The following is an 11,583-nucleotide window of genomic DNA, read 5'->3' on the forward strand; positions in this document are numbered from 1 at the left end:
TACAAGTTCACGGTCTTACCGATTCGATTAACCAATGTGCCAACTACCCTTTATGAACCTTACAATTAGCAATGTAACACCAGTATTGGGGTACATCGGGACGGCGGGGCAAGGAGTGTTGTATAGTATACATATAGAACTTGAAATGCTTGTTATGAAATGATGTTTCAGTAGAACATACCACATTAAAATACTTGAACATAGCAAAATTGCAACCTGAACTAGAACCATTGAACATTCAACATGGTAACATATTACATACACAATAGTAACATTCAAAAATCAAAAGTCAAATAGAAATCCAAGTCCCCATTCCAGTGGCAGCATGGTTGCGAAATGGCGAAGGTGGGGGTACTTGGGTATGCAAGTACTCGGTGCAGGAGGGTCTCAAGGACGGGTACTCCAAGGTTTGGGAGGGCGGTGCGAGTCCCCGTGTAACACAAATAAATAGTGTATTCCACGATTACCTAGATAATTCGTTTTAACATTCCTAGATGATATTATAATATACTCCAAGAACAAAGAGGAGCACTTACAGCGCCTTCATTTAGTATTACAATGACTTCGAGAACACCATTGTATGACAAGTTGTTCTTGGGCATATCCTTTCTAACAAAGGAATAGTAGTAAATCCAGCCAAAATTATAGTAATTTCAGAATGGCTTGTCTGCAAGAAATCAGGAGCTTTATGGGCCTGGCAAGGTACTATAGGGAGTTCGTCCTGAACTTCTCACAAATTGCATACCCCATTACTTCTCTTCAGCAAAAAGGAAAATAGTTTGAGTGGACCGAAAGGTGCTAACAAGCCTTCGAACTTCTCAAAGAAAAACAAACCTCAGCACCAATTATGAAGGTGCCAAATCCTGAAGGGCAATTCTTAGTGGTGAAAGATCCATCAGGAGAAGGATTAGGTGGGGTATGGATGGAGGATGGGCTAGTGATAGCGTTTGAGAAACAAAAACTCAAAAATTAAGAGGTGAATTACACGTCCCACAATTTGGAATTAGCTGCAATCATGCATGTTACACTTTAGAATAATTATTCATGTATTCTTGTAGCATTGGTTTGTATATTCCTCTTCAAGATAGTTTGATTTTATGATTTTTTATTAATCTCTCTAAAATAAAAGATGGATCAAGGAGCAAAAGGATGATGGATTAATTATATGAAGTTGCATAAGGAATTCAAAGGAGCAAGAAATTAAACATCTAGTGTAGAAGTCATCACGACTGAAGAAATGAACATAAATGAAGACTTAGCTTGCAGTCATGACTCTAAGTAAATGTGCCAGAACAAAGTTGGGTCAGCCTTGGATGGAAAGTTTGCATCACCAAGGAAATCAAGAAAGATGAAGACATTAATCAATGGAGAATCTATTGCAATCAGCTACTTCTAAAGGAGGAAATAGCATCTAGAGGGAGTTAAATTCCAAGAATTCAAGGCACAAATTGAGAGCATTAAGGTTCTAAGATCAATAGAGGAGAGTTCACTTATAGAGAACTTTTTTGCAATTTCTGAGGCAGGGATCAAGAAAGAGTTTTGTGAAGAAGTGAAATGTTAGCTAAGTGGGTTGCAGCATTGCAAGGCTGGGCGCTAAAAATCCTTAGTAAAACTCTTTAGCTACAGAGAACAGAATTGCAGAGTCAATTTGGATTTGACATTGGTAGGTTTGCAAACTCATTCAATATAGGGTGATCTCAGATAAGGTCGAGGACAATCATAGTCTGTAGCATGGTAGAAGTTTTAGAGATGTATATTGAAAATTGTTCCCCTAAGGCAAGCATTGCAAGCAATCTTGAACGAGGAGGTTACAAGGTTAATGAAAGTGCTTAAAGATTCAGAGGAAGCTTGAGTAGAAGAGGGAAAGTGTCAAGTTCTTTGCAGAGGATCAACAAGCTTGACAAGCAATGTGGCTTCAAAAGCTCATTGCTTGGTCAAACATTGGAGCCAATTGTAATTTATTGTGATAATCAAAGTTGTTAGAATATTGCACTTCCTGAGAAGGTGTCTCTATTGAGGAGTCTTGGCATTCAATTGTTTTAATTATGAACTTAATGCATTTTTCTCTGATAGGGAAAAATTTGAGTTGAAAGCTCTTGTAATGCATATCTCTCTAAAAGGAAGACATTTGAGGTGAAAGCCCTTGTAATGCATATTTCTTTGAGAGGGAGAAATTTGAGGTGAAACTTTTTGTAATGTATTTTCCTTTGCGAGGGAGAAATTTGACGTGAAAGTTTTTGTAATGTATTTTCCTCTGCGAGGGAGAAATTTGAGGTGAAACCCTTGTAATGCATTTTTCTCTAAGATGGAAAATTTGAGGTGAAAGCCCTTGTTGCTCTTTCCACTCATGGGAGTAGCCATAGTGAATGTCATGTTGAGAGACTCCATAACAACATCACATTGAGTGACTCTGTGATGAGAGCTAGTGTTTATTTCACACATGGGAGTAGCCATGGTGAACATCATGTTTAGTGACAATATGATGCTATCATGTTGAGAGACTCCCTGATAAATTTTGTTTTCTTCACAAATGGTTGTAGCCATTGTGACTGTCATGTTGAGAGACTCCATGAAATGAGAATCTGGAAAAATATTTGCTTTACTAAGAGGCGGTGTCGGAGTTTGTAGCAGCGGGAGACATTTTTATAATATATACCTGTGATGACTCCAGCGTACGGGTTGTATGTGTTGCCTATTCACTATGATGTCTAATTCTTCCCTATGATCGGATGACTTAGACTATGAAGAGTATTTGAACGTTTATCTCTTGAAGAGTCATTTCTGTCACTCCAGCTCATGTAATTCATTTTCTTTGTAACTGTCATTCAGTTGTGTGTTGTGGCAGTCAGTTATCTAAGCGGAATTCAATACTGAAGAGTGATTCTGCAGTAACTCTGGGACTTCAAAGGGTCTCATGTAATGTAACCATTTATCATTGCAGAGACTCAAGTCCATGATTGTTGAGTTGCTCAAGAAAATGAACTGTCATTGCTATGCAACGGATAAGAGGCTGCAGCATCGCTTTTTGGTATGGTGCAATATGTGTTCTTCAGTGATCAAAGTCTAAGGTTGCTGATGATGTTTTTTTGTAACAGATATTGTCATATTTCCTCTTAAGACTATATTCTCAGATCAGGGCATGAAGGTGGTTTTTGTAGAATTATATTGAGTGCTCAGCATTGTTGGTTAGTGTTCTTCTTTGATGTTCAGAATTGTGCGAAGGAGATATTGTGGATGTGTTCTTTATTATTTCTGTAGTTCTTCCAGTTGCAGATTTGTTATTTTAAAAGAGAGTTGTTATTAACCATTGCAACCCAAGACTCTTTTGTCCTATAACAGCATTGCTTAATAGATTTCTAATTCATTCCAACAAAATTCAATTTAACCTTTCAACTACTTCATTCTATTGTGTTGTGTAGACTGTTGTCATTTCCCTAATAGTATCAATATGCTTACAAAATGCTCAAAATCTTTGGAGCAACACTCCTGACCATTCTCTAACCTTAACAAATTGATCTTCTCACCAATCTAAATTTTTACATCATAAACCTATCCAAAATGACAAACTTTTTCCTTAAAAAATACACAGAGTCTGATCTAGAATAATCATCAATAACAGAGACTCAGTATAGAGACTTAACAATTAAGTGTGCATCCATGGGACTAAAGACATCACTATGAATCACTTCCAATCTTGCCCTTGCTATAATGCTTCCTGAAACAAATCACCTGTTACCATTTTTTAAGGTGAACTATGTTGACAAAACGCAAACCCAACAAAAAAAACTGAAAGATCTTCCACTGTATTCACACATACCATGCTTTTCAAAACAGTCTGTCCTACGTGACCCTAGTAACTCAAATTCAAATCTAATTATAATGTTAATGCACTGAAGTCAATCAACCAAGAATCATCACCAATATTATTGGTAGATATAAAAGCATCACTGCCATGCTCATCAACAGCAAGGGAAGAATCCTCCTCTTTCTTGGACTTGCACTCCTTTGTGTGACATCTCTTGCAACAATTTCAACGTTTTACTTAAGGTTCACTAAAAGACTTGGACCTTTCCTCCTTCTTAGACTTTATATCCCCACCACCCTTCTCCTTACCACTCTATCCTCAGACCTACTCCTCACAAACATAGCATTATACGAGGAATCATCGAAGGGTTCTTTTGGTTGGGTGAAAAACAATTACTAATAATTGTCATAATAGACTTTTCCCATGAATGAGGTAAGGAAACTAATAGTAAAATGCACTTATCCTCATCTTCCATCTGAAGTTGTGTTGACATTAATTGACTCATAATCATATTGAAGGTGTTGAGATAGTCAATTACAAAGCCTAGCTCTTTCATAAATCTAGCTCTTTCATCTTCGAGGAATATAACTTCCTTTACAAGACTAGTTTACTAGACTCTTGCACTAATACAAATTTCCTATCTTCTTCCAAAATAAATATATAAAGGGCTATTTTGACACATTAATCAATACAAGATTTGAATGACATAAACAAAGAGCATGTCTATGTTTCTTATCTAATCTATTAATTTCCTCATCAAACATACCTGTAAGTTTCACCAAAGAGGATACCAATATCCACTTATATCTCTCCACCAAGAGGTTTTTCTACCTTGAACTTCCATAGCTCAAAGTTCTGCCCAATGAACTACTCAATAGCAGACCTTGACCTACTCACTATGAATCTAACAACACTTTCTCTACATCCTCACAAGATCCTTCAAAGGCTCCCATTGAAACTAGTCTATACATACTACAATAAACCTTCGCACCAAGGCTCCAAAAGTGCAATCTCTCAACATATTCACCATTCACATGCATAGTTATGACACAAAATGACATGGCTTCACCCAAGTAATCATGGTTTGATACCAAAAGTTGGTAATTTAATCCTGGCTTCAATTGATCAATGGAAAGGATAACAGAACACCTTAAAATTGTGTGATCAAACCCAATTATGTTTATACCTATTCAATTAGTACAATATGGAAATACATGAAACTATATGCATACAGATGAAACAAATTCAAATGGAAAACTCTGATGGGAGAAACCCACCAATGAAAAGACAATAACAATTGCATTCACAAGAAATATGCCAAATACAAAAAGCCTCTCCTGAAAAATATCTCAAGCTGTAGACTACAACATACGACCTCCAACTAGCATCTAACCAAACTTCATTCCATCTGTACATGCAAGTATATATAGGCAGCAAGACCTTATGGAATACCAACCATCTAAAATATCTAACTACCATATAAATACCAATAGTCATACAACCAAAACATGACCATACATGGGCAATATCATATTACACATCACATTGAACTTGAACTACTCACATAGATAACCATTGCAAATAGGGAGTTATCATTGCTCGCAATTGGTCAAAGCCTACTTACCATCTTCACCAGAACTACATGCATGCCTTCCTACACCACAGCCAAACACCATCATCCATGGCTTGTGGTAGCAAACACAAACACCTGATTACTTCTAGCTACTTGCAATACCTTTGAGCATTCCCTAGAAGGTCACCATGCACCTAGACATCACTGCATATAATGCATTAACAATGCACCACCACTTGCACTATCATACACACTCAAGTAAGTTAAACAATTATGCAACTGAGACTTCACCTCCAAATGACTTGTAATTGCAACAATAGTGACACAAGACTTAGACAATTCTCCATGCTAAACTACACCAGCTAAAACCCATCACAACATAACATAGTGTCATAACTAACTTCATAGCTCTTTATTAGTCCACAAGAAAACACTCAAAAGAAACTAGAACAAGTTCACCATCGTATCTCACCAAATGCTTTACTAAGTGCACTTTTATGTGAATAGAACCCCACTGTTCCAATATTCATTACAAATTAACTACCTTAATAATCTCTAGTCATCAAAAAATAAAGCACAAAATACACTTGAGAATATAATTATGTTGTTTGCCAGCTCTGCCCAACAAAAAAACTAGAAGTATATGACCTATGTTATCTGGTCACTAAAAACACCCTCCCCCACTGTAACTTTATGGGTCTGGTACAAGGCCAAGGCTGAGGCTGGTTCTCCAATAGATTTTCCATAAGTCCTACCTGGAAAGTGCCAAATATCTAATTTCACCCCTAAGAGATAGATTTGGAAAAATGACATGCGCTGTAAAAGTTTGTGCAGTCTCTAAGGCCTTAATTTGGGCTTGCTGATGGGTTTGCTACTCCTTGTCCCCGCTAGAGGCATTGCCTGATTGTTGACCCTTGAAGAAAATGAAGGTGTTTCCTGCAGACCTCCATGTGGGACCCTAACCCTCAACCCCGTCAGGATATCCACTCCTAGACCCCAACTAGCTATTAGAATCTCTTGTCACATAAAAAACTCGATTACAATGAAAGGGTAGCTATTAGAATCTCTTGTCACATAAAAAACTCGATTACAATGAAAGGGTGACAAGGAATGGAATCCAACTCATAAGTGTATTTGTCGACTTCAACATGAATGTTGTGCAAGATGCCAAAAAACTCTTTAGATGAGACAGTTTCTAAATACTAACACAAAATAACTGTCAAGACTTGGAACCCTAAGCTGTATCTTTTCATCTGCCACCAATCTCACTAGGTTATTAGAATTTAGCATTATAAGCTGCGACTTTAAGACTACTAATATATATAAAATTAACTGCCCAAAAAACAAATATTAGCCTTGGTCATCCTGCCAATGTTGAGACATGCTTTCAGTGCCATGACCTGTATTGATATCTCTATTCCCAAAATAATGTTGAATTCACACACACACACAGAGTGAGAGAGAGGGGAGAGAGAGACGGTAGCACAAAGGATTTTATCTTATGATTTTTAAACAGTGTAAATGATATGTTACCTCATGAATACTGGCATGAATATAGTTATATTCAGACACGCCGTAGTATCTTTTGGGAAGAATGCGAAGTTTATTCCTTTGATTAAAGCCTCAATATTAATTTTGTTCCTTTTCTTCCCCGTCTTCAAAATCAACTTATTTGGCTGTTGCTTGATGCAACTTTGCGGTTTTCTTGGCAAATAGCAAACAAGGGTATTATTCTCTTGTAAATTCCGGTTTGTTTTCAAATTCATCCATTAGTGATGTGTAAGCTGCAAAGTCTGAAATTAAACCAGTCTCGTCATGTAACTTCCTAGATACTTCTGAGTTTCTTTTCTTGGAAAGTCCGTGAATTAATGTGTTGTAGGTAATATCATCTGGCACTAAGCCTCTGTCAATCATTGTTTTCAAAAGCATGTTTGCCTTCCGTGTCTGGCCTTTCTTGCAAAGTCCACTGATAAGAGCATTATAATGTATCACACCAGGCACCACTCCGCCATGCTGCATTTCCTTGAATAGCTTCAAAGCCATTTCTAAATCATCATTTTTGCAGTGTCCATCAATAATCATTGTGTAGGTTGCATCATCCGGCCTGAAATCTGCCTTCAACATCTCATGCAACATGTTTTGTGCATCTACAACTTTTCCTTGCCTGGTAAGTCCAGTTATCAGAGCAGTGTAACAAACATTATCCATCTTCATGCCTCTCATAACCATCTTGTTTCGAATCTCCAGAGCCTTTTCCAAATTACCTTCCTTACAGAATCCATCAATTAAGATAGTATAAGTGATCTTGTCAGGCATCAACCCTTTTCTTACCATTAGATCTAGGAATCTTTTAACTTCCTTTAACTTTCCAGCCCTGCAGAGCCCATAGATAAGTGCATTGTATGCAACCACATCAAGTTTTATTCCTTTATTTTCCATTTCATCATATAGATTCAATGCAGCCTCAATTGTGCCTAACTTACTGTATGCATCAATCAATGTTGTACATATGATACCGTCTGGAATCACACCCCTTCTTTTCATCTCCTCAAACAACTTACACGCTTCCTTCAATCTTTCTTCCTTGCAATGCCCAGTAATCAAAGCGGTGTAAGTCACAATATTAGGGCAAATGCCCTGTTCCACCATCGCAGTCAAAAGCTTGTAAGCATCACTTAGTTGGCCCTTCTTACAATGCCCACTAATCAAAGTATTGTAAGTCACCAAATTAGGAGAAAGGCCTTTCTTCTCCATTTCACCAAACAAGCTACATGCTTCTCCTAGCTTCCCATCCTTACAAAGACAATTAATAGCCATATTTAATGTATAGACATTGGGACATACTCCATATTCTACCATTTCATTATATAAATCCCAAGCAGAATTAGTAGATTGAGACTTAAGAAAACCACCGATTATGGCATTGCAGGTCTGCAACGAAAGCACGAACTTGTGCTTTTTGATCAACCTTAAACACTGAATGGCATCTGGGATCATTCCACACCGTGTGTATATATTCATTAGCATATTATAAACTGCAGGTGGTGTATGTTTTCTGGGAATCTGTGTTTCTACAAGTACCTGGAAAACAGAAGCTGCTGAATGGCGTCCCTTCCTTGAGACTATGATTTCCAGCAGAGATCGTGCTTGCGGGAACATTCTAGCCTGGCACAGAACATGAATCATGGTACAGTAGGATTGAACCGTATGTCTGAAACCCTGCTGCTGCCCTACCCAGTTAAAAAAATCCAGCAAGCAACCCACTTTTAATTGCCCTCTAAGTAGTATTTGAATCACATGATCAGCCGTCAATCTGTGAGAAAGTTTCTTCAGAGAATCGAAAGTGGGTTCTTCTTTCAATGCCATGTAGAGCTTCTGAACTATTTCTGCGCTATCATTTTTATGATTTGTGCTAGAGGAAGGATGGACGGCAAGGACACGCGAAATGGGTATATTAATTGGTAAGCTTCTATGATATCGCCGGTGGCCATTGAAGAGATTGATCAAAAAAGCTGGCCTGTGAATACTTATTTTTACCATCAGGATCCAGTGCAGAGAGGACTGTGAAAGAAAACGAAATTAATTTCGAAGCACAATATAGATAAATGACAAAGAGAACTTGCACGGAAACTTGGCAACGCTTCGCCACAGCAGCAAAATGAAACTGAGTATTCGGGGCAAAGGTCAAGTTTCTGCTTAAATTCCAGCACAGCTAAAGTGGATCGTGAAAAGATTCGTTCGTATTTAAAAATGTTGGGTTTTATGAACTTATTAATTTAATAATAAGAGCAAGCGATGATGGTTAAAAATGGATTATGGAAATCTGATATCACTTGAGAGAAATGGCACTTTGGTACGCTCAAGAATTTACTAGCACTTGCACCTGAAAAAGGTGCAAGGGATACTCCCATAGGTATTTGATTGAAAAGAATAAATAAAATTTTATAAAGAAAAAAAAACATATAAAAGTATTAGTGTAGACGCATATATCATTGTAGGAACATTGAAATTCTTGTATTTATAACTATAAATATTCTTACTCCTATTCTTGATTAGAAGGTATAAATTCATAGAAGAGAAAATGGTGTAATTGATAAGAAAAATAAATTCCATGTAAAGAAATTGAATAATATTAGTACTAAAAAAATGGGGCATATAATTAACTTCACATAATATTCTCCTTAATTGACAATCTAAATCTATGAAATTTACCTATGAATATTTGAAAAAAATTCAAGATCAATTTAGAGTCCATTTTAAATTGTGTGAAATTCGAATGTATGAAATGCGAGAAGATTTTTGAATTATGTGTATTTCAAATGTGTTATGCTTTCTTTTATTGTTTGAGAGAACCTCTTTTTCTCCTACTTCACTAGCACATATTAACTCTTTAAATGCAATGAAAGTTAAAAACAATCTTAGTTAAGTACTTTTATGAGATAAAGACTATGTTTCATGTCATGAACGGCCTAAAGAATGGATCCAAACATGACTCATTTTATGAATATAATTATAAATTATTTGTTTTAAGCTTTTTCTCTTCTCTTCATTATCTTCCTATTTTTTGACAAGAGATTATGTCTTTTATTCATTTACATTCACCTTTTTCTTAAAAGGGTATCTATAGTTACAACCACAACTAAAAACAAATAAATTTAAATTTATTATGTATTATGCATTGTGTAAATGTAAGCATTATTGCCAAATACAACTTTGAATTGCCCTATGTCAGCGCATGTATAAGCACATGTATTGTTGATAAATAATGTGAATGAAGCTTGTTTTGACACACATTAATACATTTTATTATTCATTGCAATAGAAAAAAAGTGATGATTTAAAATCATGTGTTCTAACAATGAAACACCAAACTATTGACTTATTGAATTGAATATGTAAATTGGTATGTACAAATCAATTTTTGATTTAAAATCATGTGTTGTAACAATGAAACACCCAACCATTGATTATTAATCTATTGAATTAAATATGTACTATTTATGAATAACAAATTGGTATGTACAAATCAATTAATAAGAACAATAATCACTCTTATGAATAATGTGGAAAAGGACATAATAACACACTTGATGCAACTTCTTTATAGTAGAATCTCTATATCTTATTGAGTTTGACCCTCTCCATCGTATTTTTTTTCCTATTTCTTCCCCAGAGTGCAATGCACATTAGTTCCATCCAAGAGGCATAACTAGATATAATGAAAAATAATTAATAAATGATGTCATTCAAAACATTGGACCTACTAGGCTACAACTATAAAAACTAAGAAAAATACCACAAGGGCAAAAACTTAAATTGCAGTTAACCTACTTAGATCCATCCATTTATATATATCTAAAAAATTCAAACATACATATTAAAGTCATCATCACTGCAAATAAACTAATAAAGGTCTTTTGGACAAATTGCAAGTTTGATTTTTATTTTTTTGAAAATTATAGTGAATTTTGACAAAAATTTCAGTATGGCTTATTCTTGATTTCAATGGTTAGTAGAAAATACCAAGAAATCTGCTAAAAAATATTGTATTTTGTATTTTTTAAATTGGAGAGAGAAAATCAATATTTTGAATTTGTAAATGATACCAATAAAATCATTATAATTAGATAAAAGATTATAAAGAAGTTTCTACTTGCAAAACTAAATCACCTAATCAACAAAATTTAATTAAAAACCCATTTTGCTTGTTGCGAATCATCCATGGTTTTAACAAAATAAAGGGCAATAGATTGTTACTAGCTTCTTGTGCATTACAAAAATATAGGGATTTATAGAAACACATCCTATGAAGCTAGTCTTTTTAGGGCTTCGCAACAAGATATTTAATTTATGTTTTGTGGATTCTTTATTAAACCTTTGGTATCTTATAGCAGTGGTGAAAATAAATGATTGAAACAAGGGTGATCAAAGTGGAATTGCAAACTCAAAAAATGGAGTACCCCACTTTGCAAGACATGTTTTACAGTTCAACTAATACTCTGCAAGATAGTAGTGTACACTCTAATAGTGTGCTAGCCTCCTGCAAATCTTTAAATGCCCCACTTAATTGCACTTATTATGGAGAATGGTTTTGTGATATTTTGTAATGGTGAGATCTACCATACCATTATATAGTTGGATGAAATATTTGATGTCAAATGTTGACTCTCAGTGACAGGAAAATAAATGATTTTGTGATAGTCTC

At 35.5% G+C, this 11,583-nt stretch overlaps 1 protein-coding gene across 1 annotated transcript in view; it reads right to left on the minus strand.

Moving 5' to 3' along the window:
* The window catches only part of LOC149569388 (Pentatricopeptide repeat (PPR) superfamily protein), a 35,254-nt gene extending 26,193 nt beyond the window's left edge, over nucleotides 1–9,061 (minus strand). The window contains exon 1 of the mRNA XM_089822108.1: nucleotides 6,912–9,061. Coding sequence (XP_089678234.1) covers nucleotides 7,107–8,918 — 1,812 coding nt within the window. The 5' untranslated portion in view covers nucleotides 8,919–9,061 and the 3' untranslated portion in view covers nucleotides 6,912–7,106. The remainder of the gene's footprint in view (nucleotides 1–6,911) is intronic.
* Nucleotides 9,062–11,583: the final 2,522 nt, after the last annotated feature.

Source organism: Cupressus sempervirens, chromosome 3 (assembly GCF_028749045.1).
Source record: "Cupressus sempervirens isolate cs-2001-9-10 chromosome 3, ASM2874904v1, whole genome shotgun sequence".
Classification (NCBI taxonomy): Eukaryota; Viridiplantae; Streptophyta; class Pinopsida; order Cupressales; family Cupressaceae; genus Cupressus; species Cupressus sempervirens.